Consider the following 26,871-nt stretch of genomic DNA (forward strand, 5'->3'; position numbering starts at 1 on the left):
CTCGTAGTAGAGAATCCAGTTAATTCATGCCTCCGGATCTTATGATGCCAGATCTGAGTAGATTCTGACCACACAACAGTATTACACAAAGAATGCAGTTTATCCAATGGTGTGAGACTGAGCCATCTGATCTGATCCCAAAAATTGACCACACAACAAGGAAGCACCTAGGCCACGATACATTTCTGACCAGGGAATTTGGGTTAAAACTCTCCCATACCCAAATTCGCCACTCAGTCTTTACATGCAAGCAGCGTTTTTGGGGAAAATCCTATCCCACTTCTCCCAAATTCCATCCAATACAAATGCACACATAACAGATTAGAAAACAAGTAAAAAATATAATGTAGATCGATTTAAAAACACTGGTTTTTTTTTCTTTTTTTTGCTTTAGAAATATGCTGTTCAGTTAAACACGGCAGAGGAGCTTAACAGATTTCTACAAATAATGGAAACCCATATAAATCTCCCAATCCACCATTTCTTAGTGGTGGAACCATGCAAAAATATTGAAATGGAAGATGAAAGAATGCAGCTAAGTGTATAATCAAACAACAACCAGACAGCAGCTACATGTTTCTACTGGTCTTGGACCCAATATCCGAAACAACACTACTAATTCTGTTTGCTCAATTGATCAGCTCTTAATTCAGTTGTTTCTATGCCTCTGGTAGTTATTTCCCTTCCATTGTTAAAAAGCTGAGTTGAAGGGGCCATCTTCACTCCCAAGGAACCACTAACCATGCCTCTTTTGGAAAACTACCACTTGTGGTTATGAGCTTCCTTGGTGGTTTTTCAAGAAAAACATGATAAATTAACCAAGGTGAAATAAATCAATGGATTCCTGCAAAATCTAACCAGAAATCTTTTGCCATTTTTGACAGGGTTACAATTCACCCATCAACCAATCTATTGCAATTTGCTTCTACTAAGATCTTGGAATTTCCTATCTCCATTTGAGGAATTCTTTCCTAGTGGCTTGTCAAGACATGGAAAAAGTAATTGCATACTGTCATCCATTGGCCAGTCCTCTCCTTTCCTGGAGTGCCATTTGTCCTGAATCAAAGCCACGGATGTTGCTACCATTCTTCTCTTTAGGAAGAAGCAATTCATTACCACCATTGCAATAATTGTTGCAATCATTACCAGCTTCACCTAGTCCTTTGTTGGCCTTCTCACCCTTATTCAAACACTTCTCATTTTGAGTGTCAACCAAACTAGAAGATGATAATAAGATATCACAATCTGGGGAATTTTCAGCATGATTGTTAACCTTTCCACTGCTTTGATGAAGAAAGCCATTTTCAACAAAGCCATTGCAGTTGGTATTAACCTTGCAAGAACCTGCTGTAACAGGTTTTCTATGGGTGTTCCCATTACCATTCAAAGATGCATTTCTATTTAGGAAACCAGGAGTTAATATTGGCTTCAAAGTTGCCTTGGTTTGGGATGAAATCACTCTGTGATCCTTAACCTGCTCATTGTTCTCGTAAACTATCTTCTGTCCTGGATCACAATGATTAGCATTTCTCCACTGCTCATAAGAAATAGTAGATTCAGCATATCCATTGTAGTTGTGAGGATTGCCAACTTCACACTGTTTATTGGCCATTTCATCCATATTTAGATGTTCATTAGGTTGTTTCTTGACAAGACTAGGTGATGTTACCAGGTCACTGCGATCTAAAAATATTGTATCATTGTCTTTGACCTCGCCAGTGATTTGATGAGCAGAAGCAGGTTTAGCAAGTCCATTGCATTTAACGTCATACTTGCAGGAAGGACCAATTTCAAGTTCCGATGAAGTTTTCTCATCTCGATTTGGATACCTTTTTCTGGTGCCTTTGTCCAGAAAACCAGGAGAAAGCAATGGAGTCAATTTTATTCCAGGGTTTTTCGCTGGCCCTTGTGGTAGCATATTGTAATCCAAAATATCACTGCTATTTTCACAGAACACCCCCTGCCCTGTATTGCAGCCATTGACATCAGAAAAACCAGACAAAGTGTCTCCGTTGCAGCTTCCATTCAAGAGATTTCCAACCTCACCTACTTCTTTATTTACCATCTCATCCTTGTTCGAACATTCAAGTTGTTTCTCAGAAGAAATAGATGTCAATTGGCTAAAAAACTCTGAACTACTATTAACCTCGACAGTGCTTTGATTAGAAAGACCACTGCACTTTCTTTCAATGGTACAAAGAGGATTAACTTCATTGCATCCAATTATGGCTTTCAGGCCTTTTTTCAGGGACTTGATACTGGTGTCATTGTTAAGAAAACCAGGGGGGAAAAGTGGCTTTGATTTCTCTCTGCAACAAGAATTGTCCCTAGCCAATTTTGAAGCTTTAGGTTCCAAGGATTCATGAGAACATTTCTCTGACTTGACTTTTACTACATTATCTTCATTAGTGTTTGTCAATGATTGAGATCTAGCAGAATCATTTGTGCCCAAAATTCCAATAACCGAAGAAGCATCAGGAGGCTGAAATGTTGCACAGACATCTTTCTGACTGCACAAATCTTCATTTGAAGATTCAAATGACACAAAACAATTGCTGTAATTACTCACTCCATGCCCATCCTCACAATTGGACCCCAGGCCAGAAATACTGTTGGGCATTCCATTTTCCAAACTATGAACCTGAATTGATGATGATGCTTCCCATATAGAAGCCAATTGTGGATATCCTCCCTGCACAAATTCATTGGGAGCACCAATTTCTGCTGGAAAGCATTTACTGCTGTGACCATGGACATTTTTCAGACCCATCGAAACAGAATCAAGATTATCCAAATTCATATCCTCCGAAAACCCTTCCTGCAAGAATTCAACAGAAGCTGCTTCTGTTGGGATAGAGTCGTTACTGCAGCAACCTTCAATATTCTTCAAATCCAAAGAACCTGAATCAGGACAATCCACATCCATATCCTGTGGGTGTTCTTTTGCAGGTTCTGGATGAACACCAATAGATGATTCTTCTTCTGGATTCAAAACCTCTGAGTGTGGAACATCAGAAAATTGGCAGCCATTACCACCAACATAATCAATAGACCCAGGAATGACTAAGGAATCAACTGGTTGTGAACATGGTGGCTTTCTTTCTGGGGGCTCTTCCACCAGCTGCAACTCATTTGTTGAAGATTCCAGGGGCTTGACAAATTTTGGTCGCACACAAATCCTATCCAAGAACAAAAGAATAGAATCATAATCATTCTGAACTCCTTATTGCGATCCATATGCCATACATACAAGAAAGCATCCTCCGCAAGTTTACATGAACATAGGGTAGACATAACTGATCAGAAGACAAATCTCAAGTTATTTGGAAAATATGTTGCAAACTTTACCATGGAACAATACATCAAGATCCAATGTACGAATCCTGTTGCCTAACAAATAAAATGTGCATACACATAGAAGAGAAGGAATTCATCAATATGCAGATCCAAAAATAACACTGGATCAAAAACTATAGTCATCTTGTTAGATGGACAAATAGGCCATATACAATTCAAGAGGTAAGAACTATCAAAATTAATAGATTGGGTGGTATGACATTTTACAATATAGAAATAAGAACTATCAAAATTAATAGATTTAAGCCCATCTCCATGCTATAAATATAAAGTACTCTACGGCTTGTGGAATAGGAAAAAAAAATACCTGCTATATAATAGCATATAAGCTCCCTGCGAAAGTACCTCATCCAATTCTACAGTCATGACCTGTACAAAATGACTGAAGAGGTCAACAACTATTCAATTAAATTTTCTGAGCAGGTATTTTACCCTTCTGTGTCAGGAAGAAAGAATACCTTACAGTCATCAACCCGGTACCACTTTCCACGAAAATCCTTGACATAGCAAATGTAATGACCAAAAAATGATGCATTCAGCATGTCCACATGAACAACAACGGCATAAAGCCTATATAAATCAGCACCACCTCTTGCTTCATTCATGTATGGACCAAGGTCAAGAGTCTCAGGGAAGGTAACTTTCTTGTTCAATTTCCCAAACCTCCCACTCTGAAATTTATCAAAATAATAGCAGTCTTAGCATCAACTAAGATCTATTTACACTAGATACAAATTTCAATAGATATACTTAAATTGTTGTATAATTGAAACAAGTGTAATTGAGATGGGAATGTCGAGATAGATGAATGGAAAGACTATATCAGAAATAAGTGCATTAGAGAGAACTTGGGAGTAATTCCAATTAGTAACAATGCCTGCACTAGTAAGAGTAAATAGGTGCAAGTGAAGGCTCTAAAAGAGTAAAAGAAAGAAACCAACCAAAACATGGTCTGAAGTGTGTAAAATTATGTAGACTAATAATTTGCCAGAGCATAATGGTGGATAGGATTATGTTAATGGACATTGTTAGATGACACAATATTTGATATCCTAAAACAGTATAAATGCCCTATAGTTCTAAACAAAATGCATAAAAAGCGGTTCTAGTCAGGACCTGAAATCTTTTAAGAGCAATGGTGAGAATATTTGGAGCCTGGTGAATGGTAAGACGTTTCCATGCCTTGACATACTCATTACACCTGCGAAAAGGAGTAATTGGCAAATATGGAAATAAGAACTGAAATAACAGATAGGCCTAAAATCAATACAATTTAAACAATTTACGTCAAATGGTCCCATGGTAATATGCAAAACACATTTCATCTTAAAGGAAAATAAATTGCGGTTGTCTGCAAATATAATGCTTGAAGGTCAAAATATTATGGATTTGTAACACTAGTTGCATTCAGGAAGGTAGAGTATGGGTTGAGGTCCAATATAAGCACCAACCATAGAAATTGCAAACAATATCGAAATCCAAACTAAGATGATTAACCCAATTGCAACCTACTAAAATTCAACTCAGGCTGTCAGACCTTTTTTATTTTATTTTATTTATTTATTTATATTTATTCTTTTCACATTTCTCTGGCAGAGAGAGGATTCATGGTGGAGAGCCTAAACCATGTTAATAGAAGGAACAAAATAAGCCAAGGCCCAAGACAGGTTAGGTTGGACTAGGTTGTACTAGATCCTGGAAGTAGAGCGAAGCATCATCGTCGAGGAAGACTTGAAGAGTAAAATACAGAAAGAATGGGAGCCACCTGAAGACAATTTTATAAAGCTAAATTTTGAGGGAAGCAGCTTTTGTAATCCAAGACCCTCAAATTTGGGAGGGGCTTTAGGAACAAGGAAGGTAATATACTAGCCTTGTTTGGGTCTGGTCAGCATAGAAGATTTTACAAGAGCTGAACTACTTGCTGTTTCATATGGAGTAAAAAAGGAAAAAGAGATAAAATTAGAGAGACTAATCACTGAAGGGGACTCTCAAGTAGTGCTTATGTGGATTAGAGCTGAGAAGAAAGTAGTTTAGACTCAGAGAGATTATGAAGAAGATTAAGTGGTTAACAAGAGACCTGTTGATAACTGATAAGTACTGACTGGGTACCAAGGGCTTGGTTGATTCTCCAAGCAAGGAATAAATAGGGGCCAGTTGCATCGGGCTCAATTGTAATCATTTGTAATGAACTGTATTGGGGTGAGGTAGGAAGTTCTACCTCTCCCTGGGGCACTGAACTTGTACATAATTTCTGTTTTTATTAAAGTTCTGTTACCATTCAAAAAACTTTTGTACATTGTAAAGAAATAAGAATGTAGAAAAATTCAAGATGAGGTCAAAGAAACATCCATACCCATCACATTTATACATATTTTCCCCATCAAGCCACTCCTTGACAGTGAATTGATCTAGGCACTCCTCCAGAGATGTTGCGTCACCATGAATTTGAACAGTTAAGTCCATCATATTTTCACACCGATTTGAGATCTTATTGCATTGTGTACATATCACCTGAAATAAAAAGAGTAATAAGAAGAGGGAAAGGAGAGATCAGCCTTATTAATGCATAAATCAATTACACCCTGAATAGAAAATATGATTTAATAAAGATGGTGGGGGGGAGAGAGATCAAAAATCTAACTAGGAAACAACCATAAAGGAGAATGAGAAGCTCATTTTCATGTACACAAGTATATATAAAATTCAAGGTTCAAAGTATCAATACTAATAGCAACCTTCTGAATTTTATCAAGGTTCAAAGTATCAATACTATCTATATGCAAAATTTGAATACCAAGAGTTTTAGTGAGCCAAAACTTTTTTTAGCATTTTGCTCTGACATTTTGACAGTGACAAAAAGATATGATATGCCTGATATGGGGAGTATCATATGGATACTTTGAACCTTGATAAAATTCAGAAGGTTGCTATTAGCGTGCCTTTCTTAATTGAATGCCAATACTACCTAAGCACGAAAACTATACTGTAAAATAAGTGGAAACCATGACAAGATTAGGAAACCAAGAAAGGGGGAAAAACCCATAATCTAAGATGTAAAAATTGGTAAAATAGGCATTATAAGACGTGCAAAATGTCCTATAGTACCATAAATAATAATTTGGAACAGAAAACCCAATAACATCCTTGGTACTATATACTGATGCAAAACAACGAATAAAATCTCCGCAACTATATGCATTTCATGTTCAACATTAAAATCAGATAAGCAACGTTATCAATGTTAAACAGTTTATTATTACCTCTTGTAGGGGGCAAGTTGATCCTTCTGTAATCATGGTTACAATCGTAATTTATTTATTATTATAAAACTAAAGAAAGAGAAATGGGCCTCAATTTTCTTGCCCCAATTCTTTTTCTCTATTTTTCTCTTCTCTCATTTTCACTGTTTTTTTCACTTTAAACCATTTGATCCTTTGAATTTAATAAACAATTTGGTATCAGAGCAATGTCAAGACATTTTTTATCATCGTGCATCTATCAAATGCTGACATCATCGTTGTCATTAGAAGATCCCAGCAGGCCATATGGATGGTGGTGACATCAAAACTCAAACCCTAGGTTTCAAATAAGGATGACTTTGAAAGAACTAGCAAATATCAAATATGTTGGAGATTGTTTGGACACTTTTGAGAATATTTTCCAAGTAAATCATGAAAAACATAGTTTGGATGCTTTGCAATGTTATGATCTGTATGGAGTTTTTTAGAAGGTGCCTGATATTTGTGAAACCATCAAAAGTAATCAAATGCAACTTCATGAAGTTTAGAGTTCTCTGTGAAGATTCCTCTCCATATTTAGCACCCAGCCCTATGTTTCACTTTTTTGGGATATGTGATCTATTTGGAATGGCCATTATGCCTTATAATCCTTCTTTTTTGATGAATAAATGTTCATTTTTCTTTAACCCTTCTCTAAGAAACCCATTCTACTCCAAAGCCACATCTTCTCATGACCTCTTCTAGAAATGGCCAATCAACAAAACCATAAGCTTTCTCCATATCCAACTTGCACAAATGTCCCTTATTACCCGCTTCACAAAACTCCTGAACATATTCATTGGTGCTATAAGAATCCAATCGGTTATGTATCTACCCTTCCAGGATTTATAAAATCAAAACTGGAAGGACCTCTTTAATTCTTAACGAAAGAACCTTAAGAATTATTTTGTAGAGACTCCACACAAGACTAACCGGTCTGAAATCCTTGGAATGCATCAGGTACCATCATTCCAATTGATATTCCTAATCCCTACCACTATTTGTGATCCTATAAATGACCTTGGCATTCCTATTTCCCACCAAAAGGGTGTCAATGCATGCACCACAAAACATCCTATCGCCCACTTGTCACATGACTTTGTTTCACCTTCCTTCCATGCTTTCTTGTTTTCCATTGACAATGTCTCCATCCCTACGAGTGTTGCAGAGGCCTTAACCATCCCGGAGTGGACATGTGCAATGCAGGAGGAGATTAATACTCTACACAAAAACAACACATGGGAATTGTTGGATCTTCCTGAGATATAGGAGCCAGAATGGTGCAAGTGGGTGTTTTTAATAAAATATAAGGTAGATGGAATGGTGAAAAGGTACAAAGCTGGATTGGTGGCTAAAGGGTATACTCAAGTGAATAGGTTTGATTGTGCAGAAAATTTTGCACCAGTAACTAAAATGGTCATTGTTTGAATCTTCTTGTCATTGGCAGCTAATCTTAACTGAGACTTGCATCAATTAGACATAAAAAAAAAAAAAAAGCTTTCTTGAATGGGGATCTGGAGGAAGGGGTTTATATGGTTCAGCCAACTAGATTTCGTGATAAAGGGGGAGAAGGTAAAGTGTGCAAGTTGAAGAAGCCCCTGTATGGGCTGAAGCAATATCCTAGAGGCCGGTTCAAGAGATTCCACATGGCTACACAACATGGATTCAAGCAATGTCAATCGGATCATACTCTTTTTGTTAAAAGGCTTCTTGGCTACACAGTTTAAAGTGAAAGATCTAGGGCCTTTTTGTTATTTCCTTGGAATTGAGGTTGCCTTCTCAAACAAGGGTATCTTCATTTCTCAAAGGAAATATACCCAAGACCTCTTATAGGATGCAGGTAAATAGGGGGCAAAGCTGGCTGATACACCCATCGACATTAATCATAGACTTAGTGACTGTAATAGAAAACCTCTAGAGAATGTTAAATAGTTTCAAAGACTAGTAGAAAGGTTGTTCTATCTATCTATGACTCAGCCTGACATTGCATATGCAATGGGGGTTCTTAGTCAGTTCATGCACTCTCCTAAGGTGCTCATCTTGAGGCTAAAGAAAGGGTCCTCAAGTATCTAAAGAAGGTATTCAGGGACAAGTCTTCTGTTTAAAAAAAAATATGACCATATGAAGGTGAAAGTATGCATGATGCAGACTGAGCTGGATCTATGGATGACAAAAAATCCACTAGTGGATATTGTACATTTATTAGAGGAAACCCAATTACTTGGAGGAGCAAAAGTAGTAGTTACAAGATCCAGTGTAGAAGATGAATATAGAACCATACCTCATGGCGTGGCTAAAGTTCTTTGGATCAAAATCGTGATGGGAGAGTTGGGCTTTAACAGTCCTATGTCACTCTACTATGACAATAAAGCAGCCACTAACATAGTTGCAAATCCAGTTCTACATGATAGAACTAAACACATCAAGGTGGATAAGCATTTTACAAGAAAGAAACTTGAGAAGGGTGATGTGTGTACACCCTATGTCAACTAAAAGGGGCAACTTCTTGATGTTTTGACTAAGGGCCTTCATATTCCACGACATAATGAGTTATGTGACAAGTTGGGCACAATTGATTTGTATAAAATCAAAACATTGCAAAAATTCCAAAAAGTGTAAAAAAAAATCAAAATATTTTTTTGATAAGTGGTAATTTTATTGAAGAAAAAAAAAAAAGAGATTACAATTTAAGGGTGGCAAGTCATCACCCAAGAACAGCACCATACTAAGATCTAAGTAAGCTGTCCAAATTACATATTTGAAAACCTAATACCTCCCCTAACAAAAAAAAATTCAAAATAATTAAGAAAATATTAAAAATAGTATTAATTAAAAAATTCACAGTTTAATTTAAACTAAATGTTTTAAAAAAATCCTATTAGCACAAATTTAAATAAAATACACAAGCATAACATATAAAACATATTCAAAGTGAAAATGCAAAAATAAATTAAAAAACAGCATTCAAAACATATTCAAGCATGTCAAATTTTTAACTTCTTTATTTCTTTCCCAATTGTATTATTTCAAATAGTTGATGTGATATTACATCTTTCATTCCTAACTCTACAAGTCGCCTTTGTAACAAGCCCCCAAGCCCTTTGAGACAACCCCAAACAAGTCTGTGTCAGGATCTTAAAATTCTCAACCCTAAAAAATGATTTTATAATTTTTAATTATTTTTTAGAGAAGGTAAAGTCAAGTCATATAAAGTGTTCTTTAAAAATCATATTACAACTGTATTGCATATGTGCAAATTTATAGCCAGAAACTAGACATCAGATCTGAGTGTATTCAAAATTTTCACCCAAACCAAAAGCAATGTCAGCCCAAATTTTGTGCTATGTATGGGACTATCCAAATAATGTGGAATAGTCAAAACACTGATCAGATCTTGTTGAACTAGTCTTTGACTGCTATCCATGAATGCAAAGAAGCCCTTGCCTGCTGACACAACTCATCCGATCCTCCGCTCCTCCCTTCAAAAGTTCTCCTGTTCCTCTCCTTCCACAGTTCCCAGCCTATTGCTGACAGTATTGTGCTCCAAAGCAACTTCCCCTTCTTATTTAAACCCAGAATCTTCCAGGATTTCACAAGATTAAAAAGGCTTCTAGGCTGACACCAACACAGGTTCAACCTCCCATGAAAATGGTTATATAAGGAGCCACAACTACTTTACAGTGCACAAACAGATGGTTGATTGACTGTGCTCCTAGCCAGACAAACCGCAGTCCATAGAATCCAGCACCAAGCTTCTCCCGTCTAACTGTTCTTTCAAAAGACATTTGCCCTTCACAGATAACCACGTCAAGAAGCTTATTTTGGTTGGGACTTTAGAAGTCAAATGTCCCTCCAAGGAAATCCTGATGGAGAGGGGGCTCTGTATTCAGGTAGAAGGATTTCACAAAAAGTTGGCCATCTTTGCTCCATCTCCACCTTTCATCTTGAAGGTCTTCGGTTGGTTTGTGATTTTCAAGCAGTTGCAACGAACTCAACAGATCTGAAATCATTTAACTGACGCCTAAAAGTTATACTCCAACTTCCAACACGTCCAACCCAGTCACACAGCTCAGCTATCTAAATCTCTGTTTCTACTATCAGCAACAAGGAGGGATATTCCTCCCGTCAAGGTCACTGCACCAAGCATCTTGCTGGAAACAAATCGTCCTTCCACCTCCCACTTTTAGTTTTACTCCCCGGATAAACTTTGGATAGACATTCTCAATTCCCTTCCAAACTGAACAGCCAAAACTAGAAGTACTACTGTCTGGATCCCAGCCCTCTCTACTTAAGCCAAACTTCTCCACTATTATAGTTCTCCATAAGCTTTGTGACTCGGTGTTAAACAACCAAAACCACCTGCCAACAAGGCTTCTTTTTTTCCGGATAGGTAAAAAAAGAAAATTTCATTAAAATAAAAGAAAATGATGGTGACAAGGCATCACCCAATTACAACCATGAATGCAAGGATCCAAACTCAGGAAAAAATTTCCAAATTACATATCTGAATTCCCAGCACTTCCCCTATATTTCCGCCCAGCTCCTCTTTATCAATATGTCTAAATTCTGGATGAACCAATCAACAACCGATTTGCTTACAGCAGCTACCATCCTGTCCATGATGTAGAATTTGGCATCAAATATTCTTCTATTCTTCTCCATCCCGATGTTCCAACAAATTGCAAATGGAATGCAGCTCCAAATCACCTTCGCCTTCTTAGAGCCTCTTAACTTTGGCCAAGAAAAGATTTCTGAAGTTGAGTTTGGATGAAAATCAGGAACCTCAAACATTTTGGTGAACAGTCTCCACAGGTAGTCAGCAAACTTGCAATTAAGAAACAAATGTCTGACATTCACCTCCTGTTCCTTGCATAGACAGCACCTATTTGCCATACAGAAGCCTCTTCATTTTAGATGATCCACTGTTAGAATACTATCCATGGCCACTAGCCAAGCAAATGCTTCTACCCTCGGGAGAACTGGATTTCCCCACAGTCCTAACTGATTTGGTTCTGAACTGCTTCTGCTAAGGGCAAGATAACAGGATTTCACTGAGAATTTTCCATTTGAGCATTACTTCCACCAGAGTTCATCCCTCGTTTGAGGAAAGATCTTCGCCTCCTTAACACCTGCCCAACAAGGTTTCATTCAGCTACCTTAGCCTCCTTACGCCCAAACCAGCTGAAGCCAAAGGCTTGCAGACAAATTCCCAACTTAATCGATTTTTTGCTTGCCTTCCTTCCCACACCATAGAAAGTTCTTCTCCAGTTTTTCTAGCCTGTCTGCTACCTGCGCTGGAATTGGAAATAAAGACAAGTAGTGTATTGGAAGGTTTTCCAATGAGCTTTTTAACAAAGTTACCTTAGCTCCTCTAGATAAATATTTTGCTTTCCATACAGATAACTTCTTCACCAATCCTTCCACTACTGGCTCCCAAATGGCTCTGGAGATACATTTTGTCTCAATAGGAAGGTCCAAATACCTTGTCGAAAGCTTTCCCACTTTATTATAGCCCAACTCGCAGCAAGGTCTTGTCATTTTGAATATTTTGAGGGAAAATTTTTACTTTTTTGGAATTTAACCCATAAACCTCACACTAATTCAACCGAAGCTATAATCATTCGAAGATGCACCATTTTCTCCTTTCTGGCTTGAAGGAAAAATAAAGTGTCATCAGCCTATTGTAGCAAGTCTACCTCAGTACCCCATGACAAACTCTAAAACCTTCCAGGTAACCACCTTCCAAAACCTTTCTTGTCAACCTTACTAAAGCCTCCACAACACATAAGAATAACAGGGGGACAGAGGGTCTCTTGTCTTAGTCCCCTACAGCTCTTAAAGAAATCAGCTGAAACTCCATTGAAGAGTATAGAGAACTTTGCAGTTGAGGTACAAACCTTGATCCAGTTCCACCACTGCTGACCCATTTTCTGAAGAACCTTATCAAGAAAATCCCAATTTACTCGGCCATTAGCTTTCTCCAAATCCATCTTACAAACCACCTCGGGACTTCCCTTTTTATCTTAGAGTCTATTAATTCATTTGCAACCAACACACCCTCCAACATCAGCCTCCCGGGAATGAAGACACCCTGTGAGGCTGAAATAATACCTGATAGAACCTTCTTCATCCTATTCGCAAGTGCCTTTGCTAACATCTTATAAAAACTGCCCACAAAGCTTATAGGTCTGAAATCTATAATTTGGGTGGGGCCATTAACCTTAGGTATTAATGTTATAAATGTGGCTTCAAACTCCTCCAGAGAGCAGCATTTTCAACAAATTCCTTCAAAACATTCCTAACATCAGCCTTCAAAAAATTCCAGCACTTCTTATAGAATAGCATTGTAAAACCATCATGCCCAGGCATTTTATGTCCTTCCAAACCAACAATTACCTCCCATACCTCCTCCTCTGAAAAAGGTTTCTCAAGCTCAAGTTTCTCAACTTCTGAGATAGAATAAAAAAGAATCTCTTAAGGCCTGCTGCCACTTCCATTCTTCACCCATTCCTGAGCATTAATTAGCCATCTGCCACCCATCTGCCATTCACTAGGGATTTCTTGAATGTATTTTCTCTCCTACAGAAATTAGCCATAGCATGGAGGTACTGTGTATTTCTATCCCCAGCCTTCGGCGAAGTCACTTTATCCCTTTGCCTCCATTTTAACTCATCTAGAGAAGCAACTCTGTCATACAAAAGCTAAGCCTCAGCCCTTTCAACCTTTTCTTCAGCTGACAGATCCCCCCCCCTCCTGTCCAGATCCCCTATTGTTTTCAGAAGCTCATCCTTCCTAGATTCCACAGCCTTGAAGGTGTCATTTTTCAATTCCAAATCTTTTCTTTCAACAGGTGTAGTTTCTTAGCCAACATATGTGAACCCAAACCCTCTACTTGGAAAGACAGCCACCAAAACTTCAGCTTGTCTACAAAACCCTCTTCCTAGAACCACAAATGTTCAAACCTGAAAGGCCCAAGTTTCCTGCTTAATCCCTCCCCATACAACACAATTGGAGTGTGATCAGATAGTGTTCTGGGTAGAGATTCTTGATATAGGCTTGGGAACCTAGCCTCCCACTCAGTAGACACCAAGAATCAGTCCAGCTGCACCAAAGTGGGATCTCCCTAATAGTTCGTCAAGGTAAATTTGGCACCAGACAGAAGTAAGTCCACCAAGCTGTTTCCATTTACAAAGTCCACAAAAAACCTCATCCCTGCAGAATTGCAAACATTCCCATTCTTTTCATGTGCAAATCCGATGATGTTGAAGTCTCCAACGCACCAGGGAATGGACCTATTTCCTCTTATCTGGTTGAGCTCTACCTAAAAAACCAGTCTCAAAGAGTCATCATTGGGTCCATACCTATGACAATTCCCTAAAACCCATCTTTTCCAGAAACTTCGATCAAGACTGAGAACTCCCCTATTAAGTGGTTGTGGAACTTGTAAGTTTTCTGAGTTCCAAATCACCAAAATCCCTCCTGTCCTCTCAACGTCTACTCATTTTTAATTAGTAACAGAAACTTTATATTAAGAAAAAGGAACAACAATTACAGGATCCAGGGGGAGAGGTAAACTCTCTTAGCTCTCCCCAAGACAAAAAAAAAACATCACAAACAAGCCCACAATGATTGATCCCTTCCCACCCCCTGTCTGGCTAGAGAATCAGCAAAGGAGTTAGCACTCCTTTTGACCCACAATAATCTCACTTCCATGCCTCTGGATAACCATTTGAATTTCTTTTTTTTTTTTTTCATTTACAAATCCCCACAGACCATCCTCTTCTTTTTCTAACCATCCAATGGCTATCTTGGAATCACCTTCAATAATCAAATTTATGAATATTTAACCCTTTTGCTCTTTTTACCCCTTCCAGAACAGCCAAGATTTCAGCTCTGAGAGAATTTCCTACTCCAATTGACTCCAAGAATAAAGCGATCACCTGTCCTTGCTCATTTCTGAGTACACCTCCAATAGGATTGCCTTCACTGCTCCCATCAAAGTTTAGTTTTATATACCCCACAGCTGTTGGAGACCATATAGAATTGATGACAGCTTTACTTGGTGCTGATTTAGCCACTTCCTCCCAGTTATTGAGTAGCAAACATGTTGATATATCCTATAATATTTTCAATGATTTCACCCACTGAACCACCCTAGCTGTGACAACCTCCAAAATGGCGCTTCTACTTCTTCCCTTATTAAGGAAGGTCCTTTGATTGTTTTCTTCCCAAATGGTCCAGAAAATAGCAGCTCTAGTACATCTCCAAAGAGCTTTCCCCTCTTCTTCATCACACTAACAGCCAAGTAAAGAAATATGCTGTGTATATCTAGGGGAGGAGTCCACCTACAACCAAACAAAGAAACAAACCAATTCCAAATAGAAAGAACAAAGGGGTAGGAAATTAATAAGTTGTAGCAACTCTCACAATTAGCCTAACAAAGAATGCACCAGTTAGGGGACAGACACCAAGAGGGTCTTTTGCTTTGAAGTAAACCACAGGGTATTAATCTTCCCCAGAAAAACTTGCAAACAAAAAGTCCCTATTCTTGTAGGAACTGGCTTTCCCCGGACTTCTTTTACAGGAAAAGGCAACCCAAGACTTTTAGAGGGGTGGACTAAGGCTCTAAAGAGAGAGGCACAAGAAAAGGTACTAAAGGGTGTAGAGTCCAAATTCTGCTATACGATTTAGTAGGGTCCAAGAAAACCCCTTGTAAGAGGTAGATCAAATCCAAATCCAAAACAATTTACATTTCTAAATCTCTAAGACACTTCCTAAAGCCTAAATCCCAGTCAAACCCTATGACTGAATCAACAGGAACCAAAAAAGAGGATACAGGCTCGTCCTTAAAACTTGAAATAGAGAACAAGGACGGAAATTGGAATTTTAAAGGTAACTCACCCATCCAAATATGTTCCAAGAACTTAACTCACCCATCCAAATATGTTCCAAGAACTTAACTCACCCATCCAAATATGTCCCATGAGCACAAGTTGTACCTGATGAAAGTTGAGAAGAGAGATAGGATGGCATGTATTGACCTCCATGGAGAAGCATTTGTAACCCGAGTCAGCACTCCAGCATCCCAACCCTCAGCCAACAGCCCATGAATGCTACGGTTTACCTTTTATTTTATAATTAATGCTACGGTTTATCTTTGCCCACAATTTATCCTTTGTCAATTGGCAACCTCCAAGACCACTTCCCTAGGAGAGCCAGATTTCTCTTCTAAAGATTCTCTAAACCTAAACCACCACCATTTCTACTCCTATAGACTCTTTCCCAACTAGCCCTATATTTCTTCATCTCCTCCCCAGGTTCCCACAAGAAGTTTCTGATCAATTTTTCTAACCTTCTGCTCACACCCACTGAGACTTTGAAAACAGAAAGGAAGTAAATAGGTTGGTTGAGACTGTTGGTTGGCAGATTTGCCAACCTTCAAACCTGACCAAGACTGGCTTGACACAACCCAAGCCTAAGCCCGACCCAAGTTGTGTTGGGTTAAGCTCAAGTTTGCTTGGGTTGGTAAACTTAGGTTTGACCTCATATTGAGCTAGGTCCAATCCCAAGGTTTGCATCTTAGTGTTGGGCTTGGGTTAACCCTTAACCCAACCCAACCTGCCCAAGTTCCAGCCTTAATGGTAAATGTTGCCTTCTTAATCTTCACCATACTAAAGTTATAAGAAGCAAATGTTATGTAAAAATGTCAAACTCCAATTCCATGTGTTCAACATGGACACATTATCCATTTAGGAGACACCATGCAACACCGGTAGTACCTCTATACGATGGTACTTACCACTACATTGTAGTAGCCCTAAATTGCATGGCAAATGGACCACCGTTTAGCAATAGATGTTTCTATTACAATTAGAGTTACAGATTTCACAAGAGTCATGAAAAATACAAATTCTTCTCTTTGGGAATTTCAATAAGGAACCCATTGGATCCAACACAAATCAATCAGCCTTGTCAAAAAATCTCTCTTGAATGGTTCAACACTCCAATTAAATTATAGAAAGTAGAAACTTGGATAGTTGATCTGAGTTTGAATCAACAAATGGTTCCCTCTTCTCTTCAGTTTTGCTCTTCCAACCCAAGTCAACACCCAACCTTCCAACCTTCACCTCCTCAAAACAAAACAGGTCACCAACGTGGCTCTCTTCCTGGCCATCAACGCTGCCATGTGTCGTCAGTGACTAACTCCCCTTTTCCTCCCAGCTCTTTTCCATCGTTAATTTCCGCAACAACATTGGCACATCCTTCCCCAATTTCCTCATCCCCCTCTTCTGTCCCCCCACGCTCAGCAGAGATAACCTCCTCAGAGACCAACAGGTCTACTGATCCAAACTGTACCTGGTTTCTTGATATGCTGCATCCACACCTCAGGTTCAGGCAAGACATAAACCACTGCAGTATTTCTGTCAAACTGAGAGCATAATCCCATATCTCCATCCAAAGAAGAAGATTGGTACCCAACGCGCTCCACCACTGTTTCTCTAACTATCCTCTTGTTACCATTCTTATCAAACTCGGCAATCACCCAAACCCACCTTCCCCCCTTTTTTTCTCGGTTAAGTCTCTCCTTCCCAACACCCCACACCTTTTAAATTTTGGCATATTAAAACCTAAATTTTTTTGTACATTCTAACTCTATGGGGGAGAATTTCCTGATGAAAAAGATTTGGAGCAAGCCTGTTCAGCCCAAAGTTCCACGTGTTGTGCTGGGAAGTGTTTCTTGGAAAGATAAATACCTATGATATGCTTAAAAAAAAGAAGGCCAAACATGTTTTTATCTACTAATTTATGTTTCCTGTGCAAAGCAAGTGGCAAAACATTATCCCACTTACTACTTTCTTGCCCGTTTGTACTCTATGTTTGGAAATACTTTTGCTCTCTCTTTAGGTGTAGGTGCCCTCCTCATGATGTGGCAAGTTTCTTTAGCTCAAGTTTCCAAAGGCAACCAAAGAAAAGAGGAAGAGTAATGTGGAAGGCAGTTAGAGAAGCAGTAGTGTGGACTTTTGGGAAGAAAGTAATGGAAGAATCTTCAATTAAATAAGTTGGCCCAAGGAGGAGTTAATAGACATTATAATGATCAAAGTAGCATATTGGATAAAGACTATGTCACTATGGAGATTTTCCAAGACTTTCCAGTAAATAATATAATAAGAAAATGGGCTGGCCAAGCCCCTTGAATTGACAGGGTTATCTTCAGGGGGAGTTAAACACTTCCTACTTATGAGTCAGAATGGGATAGCAGATTCACTAGGAAAACAAGGGGTTAATAGACATCGTTATTTTGGGCATTAATGTAAATCTTATGTATTTTGGGTGGCTGTAATATCTCAACCAAGGTTCGAAGTATTGATATGTATCGGCCGATACGTATCGTGCCAATGGCTTGCCGATACGCCCCTCCAGGGGTTGTATCGGGGCAGCCACCGGTTCAGAGGGTAGTTGGGCCTTAAACCGACCCCTCTGAACCGGTTTTGGAAAAAAGTAAATAAAACTAAAAAAAATGTACCGACACAGGCTGATACGCCCTACCGGCAGGCGTATCGACCGTGTCAATATTTGGAACCTTGATCTCAACCACATGTCCTAAATTCTCTCATTGATTTAATAAATCTTCTTCCTTACTAATCAAAAAAATAATGGTAGGCCTCTAAAACAATGAATAATCAGATAATCAACATTTCTTTATAGCAAGTGAGAAGGCAAATAACTACAAAACAAGATAAGATAAATATTTCAAGATCAGAAAATTAGGAAGATTCACCTCAGACTGGAGGTGGCCACCAAATATATGTTGAATAAGGGTCGTCTCTTGAGAGCTAGGATGGAGAACCTTTTCTCCCCCAAATTTGTCAAGGCATACTGACTGCATTGTATCAATAGCAAACCTGAACAAAAGAACATGCTTAACAAACCACGATAGAAGATTCATTTACTAAGTTTAATTGTAGAAAATAACTTCAGATACCAGAAGCAAGATCTAATTAATCAGAAATCAAGAAGAACCTCATGAACTCATGTGCATCCTCCTGCTTTCCATAACCAAGGTTACCACCAATATTAGGTAGCCGGGATAGAATATTGATTGGTGAAAATGGATGCAAACTTTGGCTTGCTCTTTCAACATGAGTTTGAAGTTCACATAAGAAGCACCAGTCATTCCGCCTGCCTAAAGAATAAGAAACAATATAAAGAAGGTGAGAAAGCTTTGAGCCTATGCTAAAGAAAACAGAGTGAAGGTTAAAGAGTTCAGTGTTCTATTTTACATTCTCTCCTATGGCCTTTCTCCAACAAGTAAGCAACAAGGGGCCGTGTAAATCCAAGACACTGCAGAACCACATTTGCAAAGCAGCTACACAGTGAAAGCACTTTATCAGTATTTAGAAACAAGATATAGCAAATATATCAGTTTCTTTTGATTTTTTTTTTTTTTTTTGAGTAATTAAAAGCAAGTCATAGTGCTTCAAGACCCAATTTAACATAATAGGTAACTTTTAAGGTAGTTAAACATTCATACTGTCAAAATAATGAGAACAGATCAATATAATAGGCATGAACCTGTTTCCACAATTTAGAAGGCCACAGGGGGAGAAACCCAGCTTGTCCCAGCTGAAAAGTTTCACAAATTCATCATATGGAAACAGAACCTGAAAATTTGGATTTTGCTATGAGTTGAATTCAACTGAAAGAGAAGAGTCAACAAAACCAATTAAAAGTTGAACTTCCAGTATGCTATATAAGCCAGTCACCCACCTTCTTTGACTGCTGAAGCGCTTTGCAGGTTTCATTGCCAGGATCCATTGAAGCTGGACCATTTAATTTACCTCCATGGCTGGAAGTCCTTCTCTCGGAACTACCACTTTGTGGCTTCAAAGCTACATTGCCAGCTGATTTTAGTTCCTTGCATTTGTGTTTGTGAATTTTGTTCCAATGTTCCCTCTGACAAGTTTCAGAGCTGAAAAATCAAAAGAAAAGGCATCTCTGAACTTGAAAATTCAAAAGTAACAAGATGTTGGAAGTTGAGAGAACATCCAGATGGCAGTCAACAACTGTACGCAGGAAAATTAAACCAGCAAATAAATAAACAGTAAACAGATATCCTTAGGAGGAAGAAGGTGAACCACAGAACAAAAGAGAACATAACAATTAAATCTGTAAGTGCATACAAGAAATAAACAATCAAATAAAAGTGGATGATGTGAGATACAGTTGTAGCAAACTGTATGGGAGGTATGTACGGGATACGGATCTAGCCCTTAGCATCTTTTATTTGAAGTAGGCATTCTATGAATTAAGCCCACATTACCAAACTTGCCAGCCCAAGATATTGACACTGCATGGGATGAAGACAATAAAGGTAATGAAGAAAAGGAAGTGTCATTACCAACATTCAGCATATGGGCCCATGGCACAGGTGGAATGGCCCAGTTTCAGTGTCATTCCCCCTCTATCCACAGTATCACATGTGGTGGTTCGTATCAACAAATACAGAGTATTAACTATTAACTCTCTCAACTACATGTTTTAATTATCCATCAAAAAATATGCATATTTTAATTTTAAATTTTAAACTCAAGTTAACTCCTTAAAGTCCCACCTATTATTAAATTCAAATCACAATATTAAAAATTATATGCTGTTAACAAGATTTGAACCCAGGTTGCCTGTGTGTCCTCACCATTGTACAATACCAAAAAAACTTATTAAAATAGCCTGGGTTTTAAGTTTCATAAATTCTAAGTTATCAATTAAAGGAATTGGTATATTTTATTTGCTTTAGTTTTTTATAAGCATTTTATTTGTTTTAATTTGGTAGGGTAAGTGTGTAAAATTTAATTTTTCTACCATTTCCCAACATTTTCTAGTGTATACCAGTATTTCACATTTTATATAAATTATTAAATTTGTGTTTCTTATACATTTTTTATATTAAGAGGAAAAAAAGAAAGGTACAGATTCATCAAAAAAAGAAACGTACAGAAAAAGGTGAAAAAATTACCTCAGCTTACCCAAGAAAGCATATACCCAATTTTTTTTTTTTGATAAAGAGGTTGGGTACCCAATAAAATTACCCAAAAACCTCCTACAAAAAGTACTCCCTTGCTTAAAGAAAAAGGTTATATCAGACTACAACTGCCTAACAACATACAACATTGTAAAAGAAGCAAGACAAAAAACAGCTAAAATTACCAAAGCTAAAAACAACAAGCCACACAAAGGTCACAATACAAGAACCAAGCCAAATGACCTGTAGTTGAACCAGTGATTTAAAAGGTATGCCTGAAGCATGCCTAGGCACTCAGGAGAGGCACATTTTAAGGTATGTGCCTCACCTAGGCCCCAAGTAGGGGTGGCAACAAGTCAAGCTTTTCACGAGCTGCTTAAGCTCGGCTCATGAAAAGCTCGGCTCGGCTCGGTTTCAGCCAAGCTCGAGCCTACTAGAGCTCGGCTCGTGAGGCTCACGAGCCAGCTCGAATATATATATAATATATAATAAAAAATATTTTAATTATTAATGATTATAATTCTTAATTTTTAAATATAAAATACATTTTTATATATAATTTTTATTTTTATAATAAATTTTTTATAAAATATATAATAAATATTTTTATAAAATATAAAACGAGCCGAGCTCGAGCTCAAGGTTCTGGCTCGAACCGAGCTCGAGCTCGAGCTCGAGCCTTATAGAATAGTCTCGAGCCGAGCTCGAGCCTGGTACTCGGCTCGAATCCACCCCTATCCCCAGGCACAGCACTTTCAAAAGGCACACACCTGGTGCACCTAGGCATGCGCCTGGTGCGCCTTGTGCTTCATCCCAGGCATGCGCCTTTTTTATCTTGCGCTTTTTGTTCTTTTTTGAACATAACAACTGGATCGGGGCTCAAAAAAATATATTCTATTTGTTAACGTTCTGAGAACCCCCTGTTTTGCCAATGTTGTTCATTCAGTCATCCTAATAAAATATCTTCTTAAAAGTCCATAAAATTATAAATTCATTTTTTTTGTGTAAGGATTAAGAATTTAAGACCCTAATATGGATCGTTTAGGCCTGCCTCGAGGGCATTGGTACAAAGGTGGCTCATAGAATCAAGAATGCAAGATGTTTTACATCACATTAGCTATTTGAAGTCATGCAATTGAAGAAAAAAGAGATTGTTGGTTTTACATGCTTGAAAATGTTTTATATATTTAATTTTATTTTTAAATGTTCATTTGAATACGCTTTACATGTTATGTTTATGTATTTTAATTTTAGATGATAGGTTTTTGAAATTTTTGTTTTAAAATTTAAGTTTATATTTTTATTAATATTATGTTTAATATTTTCTTTAATTTTTTGCATTTTTTTTAATTTCCTGGCATTTTTTGTGTTTTTGCACCTTGCTTCAAAAAGGCCCATGCCTCACCTTGCACATCAAGCACAAATTGCCCCTTGTGCTTTTCAAACACTGAATTGAATTGGTTGCAAGCCATCACTCCAACATGGGAGGCATGGGATCAAACCCGCATATCTACATATACAAGCTCTTGGTGGTATGGCCAATGGGCCTCACATGCATCATGCTGGACTTGCTTTATCCCCACCCTAAAATCCCCAGTAGCATGCTATGTAATACCAAAAACCAAGAACCAACACTACACACCATAGAGTTGTAACCTCCTCGACAGATTTACATACTCATCTACAGCACCTATCCAAAAAATGAGTGTGGCAGAAATGAGAATTCTTAAATGGTTTAGTGGTAAGAATACAAAGGACAGGTCAGAAATGAAGTTATATGAAGGAATCTAAGAGTAGCTCCAATAGGCAATAAAATGAAAGAGCATAACAGAGATGGTTTGGTCATGTGCACAGAAGATCATCTACATTACTTGTTAGAAAAAGGGATAGAAGAGCTAGGGACGGACTGAAAAGTACTTTGCTAGAAGTAATAAGAAATGAGTTAAGCACCCATAATTTAACGATGAACATAGCACTGAACAGAATGGAATGGAAAAACACAATTCATATAGCCAACCATATAGTTGGGACAAGGCTTAGATGGTGACTTGTCTTACACTCTTACCAACCTCTTCAATAACAAACTCCCACAATTTTCATCCAGAAAATTTCAGCCAACCTATCTCCCTCCTCTCAAAATCTAAAAAAAAAAAAAAAGTACTTTCCTTGCAAGCTTCTCAAACCAAGAGCCCCAGAGTCTTCCCAGCTTGGAATTTTTTCAACCACCACATTAATATCAATCTGAGATACCATGTATCTTCTCAGAAGAGGAAATCCAGTTGATTGCAACTGTGCAATCTCCTTCCACCACAAAATTATTTCAGCACAAAGAATATGTAAATTTGAAACCATGAAATAGTGCCAACAATTTTGATAATGAGCACTCTCTTCCAGCCAATAAAGAGTCAGTTGCCTACTTGCTGCTATTATTCTCTTATTCTTACAAGACCCGGTGCAATTTAATCAGGCTATTTGAGAAGTCTTTGGTAGTGCCCCCAGACTTGTAGTCTCTAATCTTTAATGATCCATCAAAGGATACTCCAACAGATGTAGGATCTTGTGTCAACTTGCGATCCAAGGTGCTTATGAAAGGAAATGAATCTTCAGATTTTTGAGAAGGAAACTTGATGGAGGAAAGAAAATTGGGAAGATCAAGAGGCTTAATTTTCTTGGACCCTTATTTTGAAGGATTTTAAAGACCTAAACTTTAATTGCTTCTGAAATGATTTGTAGAATATTCTGTCCCAATCCTTTGGTGATATGAAGACTGTAAAGTTGCATAGGAGTAGGGGTGCAAGTCGGGTTGCCTACTTGAAGAATTTACACAGCATCAGGCTGGGGCCCTCAGCCTGGACCTATTCAAACTTTAGAAAATGTTCAACCCAAGCCCGCCAATTTGCAGCCCTAAATAGGAGTCATACGATGCTCACCATGTAAGCTATGTACAAGGGACCTCAGGTCCCTCTAAGTCTCAATAGGATTAGAGTTAACCACAACTGCCAACCATTCTATTAGTCGCCATTCCTAGTCTGCAGAAAGGACTTGGTATTAAATGAACTATTCAGTATATGCATAGCTTTGTTCAGGTAGACCATGTCCAGAACAATGGCTATCTGCCTTTTTTTTTTGTCTGACAAAGATTGTTCTCTTTTTTACCTTTTCCTCCCCAGAATTTCTTGCAGTGATTAATGGGCTTCCAGGAATAACTTTTCCAAAAGGCATGTTCTACTGGCATGTCCTATAAAAACTTCCTGTAATCAGTTCAGTTAATCCATCCAACGACCAACGATCTAGGTTCAAGAACCACCTAAAAGCAAGGTATCAACCCAAATTGTCATCGTCCACTGTATTACCCCAGAGGAACAAAAGGAAAAATACATAACTACAGTAAAAATCAACCAAATTTTTGAAAGTGTAAGAAAAGAAAATTGATTTAAAAAAAGGGAAAAACTTAAACGCAATAAGCAAAAGAACTCAAGAATAAAAATCAGAAACCCAAAAATCAAAACAAACGAAGAAGTAGGTAACCCAGAGAAACAACTCATAAAGGCAATCAGATCTCTGATACGTTCGTATCTGCAATGAGAAAGAGAATAAAAAAGAAACAGACTAGTTTTCCTCCAAGAAACACCTAACAATCTAAAAAATAATCAATCAAAACTTAACTTTACAAAACAAAAGAATAAGAACAAGAAGAATGCTTACCAATATCGAACAGTCTTGCAGCCAGAACACTTCTTTCTGGCCGAATTGCCGCACATGGCGCATAACTGACCACCGCCATCAACGGCGAGCATCTCCTCGCCAGTGCCCAGGCTGCCGTCACCCGTTGCCACGACTCCACCACCTCCTCCCCCTCCGTCGAAATTCGCGTCGACGACGAAATACTTGGATGCTGTATTCTTCACCAGGTGCAAAAACCCGAGAACAAATAGAAACGCAGTGAACACGAGCTGCAAGACCCAAGAGGGATCGAGGAAAAGACCCGAGACATGCATCTACGCCTCCACCTTCTATCTATGTACTCAAATTTATAAACTTTCATGGATAAATTGGGAAACTCCCAGAAGCTGCGAGATCGGCCTGTTCCCCTCTCACACGCTGACTCTCTAGTTTCTTCTTCTCTGTCCCTTGGATCTCTCTCTCTCTCTCTCTCTCTCTCTCTCTCTTCGTATGTTGTTTGATTCCTTTATTTGTTATGTACTCAAATTCCGAGGCTTTCCATGGAGAATGCCCCATATCGTTTTCTTGTCTGGGAATGAAACTGCCCCACTAAGGGGTTTGAAGTGACTCACAGTCATCTGATTGGTATATTATTAACCAACAATTTCATCAAGGAAACATTATGTTTAAGAGTAATGGGCCCATGGGCCCATTCATTTAAGAGGGTGTTCTTTAGTGGGCCATTGGATTGGATAACATGGATTAGTTGAGTGCTTTGTTTATCCAAACAAGTCTCTCTCTTTGTGGTATGAACAGGACTTAGTAGTCTTCTTGCATGGCCAAAGAAAATTTTAGGGTTTTTGGACAAATGAGAGCTCAGGGTGAAGAACCTCCAACCCACCTAATAATGCCTCTAATAATGGAAGAGGGGTCAAACTGTCAAAGAGAAAGCTTTTGAAGAAGAGTCATATGTGAGTGGCTTAAGGCAATTAGAAAAAATTGTAGTGGGAAGTTGAAGGAGAATAATGTGACTGATCACCTGATTAGAATAAATGCCAGAATCCAATAAGGGCCCTCACCATGGAACCTGAGGGGAAGTTCTAAATAAAATTTCTGATTTTCTTTTAATAACTTTACCTTCTATATTTCTGATTTTCTTTTACCTTCTATAGTTAAGTTGATAACTGTACTAACAATGCATGTCAAGTTCAAGGTTTTAAAAGGTTGAAGGAATAGTTTAGACAGAATGGCCAAAATGGTGAGGCATAAACTTTAAGCGGTTGTGAGGCATTAAGAAAAAGATTAGTTTAAGTTTATAAATTATAAAAATATCATATGATATATCCACTTGCAATAATACAATGTACAAATATACATAACATAGAAGTTCATGAGAAACGAGTTATAACCTTTAAGAACTATACAAGATGGTTACTAATCAACTAACAATCATAATCCTTTTTTTTTTCCATTAAAGTCATGGTCACCCAACAACTAAAAATAATAATTAAATTAGCTGATTTGATTTGTGCAAAAAAAAAAACAATAAAAAGAAAAAAAAAAATCCGTTAGGAAGAGATATGAGAAAAAGAACAAACTTGGGGTGTTATTAGTTAGAATAATAAGAAAGAAATCCTACTTGATTTAACCAAGAGAAACATTAAGAGAAATTAATAATAAGAAAGAAACCCTTTTTTGAACTGAACTCTCCTAAAACATTGAGATATCAATTCATCCTATTGGCTTTTAAATTTTACTCTTTTATTTGGCCCATACTAACCAAGGTGCCTCTCTCATATATTCCGAACTATAAAATACATAAAATATATTTTTGTATTAAATCGCTAAATAACCATTGATCATTGATGCCTACACCTTTTGGCAAACTAGGATACATGTTGTTGACCCCGATTAACCAAACTTCTTACAAATTTTCCTTCAATTTTCTGAGCCTTTATTATTCTTTATCAAACCAAACACAGCCTGAGAGGATATTGTTTCCATGTCTTCCTATAGTTGGGTGATATTAAAGTACACATAAGGGTTATTGGGTAGACAACCTAAATAACATAAGACATTAGACAAAAATGGATTGTGTTTTCCTTGTTATATTCAATTATTTTTGGTTTTTGTGAGGAACAACCTTTGATAAGATGGCACCGAATAGAATGGAATGGTGAAACTAGATTAATGTAACTAACCCTATATAGCTGGGACAAGGCTTAGAGCCTTCCAATTGATATTGCTTTTCTCATTTCCTTCAAATGAATGTTTTACAAAATTCATTACAAAATTATGTTCAAACAATATAAATTATGATTTCCTGGATTATTCAATCTAAATGTTTTTCAAATAACAAAAATCTAACATTAAAAATGAAACATTATTTAAATATTTCAATAACTAAATATATTAAATAACAAAGTATTAAAATAAATATTTTAAATCAATTGATTATATATTTTAAATATCTATTGAATAAATTTCAATTATAATAAATAGATTAAGATTTTAAATATTTAGTTAAATAACTAAATATTTTAAATAAAGAAA

General features: G+C 37.6%; 1 protein-coding gene across 1 annotated transcript; it reads right to left on the reverse strand.

Annotated features, from left to right (window-relative positions):
• Window positions 1–333: 333 nt before the first annotated feature.
• Window positions 334–24,943, reverse strand: LOC148869911 (uncharacterized). The gene is made up of 11 exons (XM_088967167.1): window positions 24,361–24,943; window positions 19,404–19,605; window positions 19,209–19,297; window positions 18,917–19,002; window positions 18,657–18,819; window positions 18,415–18,538; window positions 5,711–5,868; window positions 4,474–4,558; window positions 3,816–4,028; window positions 3,665–3,726; window positions 334–3,179 (listed from the first exon to the last, which is right to left on the reverse strand). The coding sequence occupies exons 1-11, from the start codon at window positions 24,651–24,653 to the stop codon at window positions 1,013–1,015; spliced, it is 3,642 nt and encodes a 1,213-aa protein (XP_088823293.1). The 5' UTR covers window positions 24,654–24,943; the 3' UTR covers window positions 334–1,012.
• Between the last annotated feature and the right edge of the window lie 1,928 nt (window positions 24,944–26,871).

This window comes from Nelumbo lutea, chromosome 2, assembly GCF_056320005.1.
Source record: "Nelumbo lutea isolate HS-2025 chromosome 2, American lotus-T2T, whole genome shotgun sequence".
NCBI classification, from domain to species: domain Eukaryota; kingdom Viridiplantae; phylum Streptophyta; class Magnoliopsida; order Proteales; family Nelumbonaceae; genus Nelumbo; species Nelumbo lutea.

Coding starts and splice junctions, on each gene's coding strand:
- LOC148869911 (XM_088967167.1), bottom strand. CDS start 24,653: ATGCATGTCTCGGGTCTTTTCCTCGATCCCTCTTGGGTCTTGCAGCTC. Junction 19,003..19,208: donor CTTCTAAATTGTGGAAACAG/GTTCATGCCTAT, acceptor TTCACTGTGTAG/CTGCTTTGCAAATGTGGTTC. Junction 18,539..18,656: donor GATGCACATGAGTTCATGAG/GTTCTTCTTGAT, acceptor TCTTTTGTTCAG/GTTTGCTATTGATACAATGC.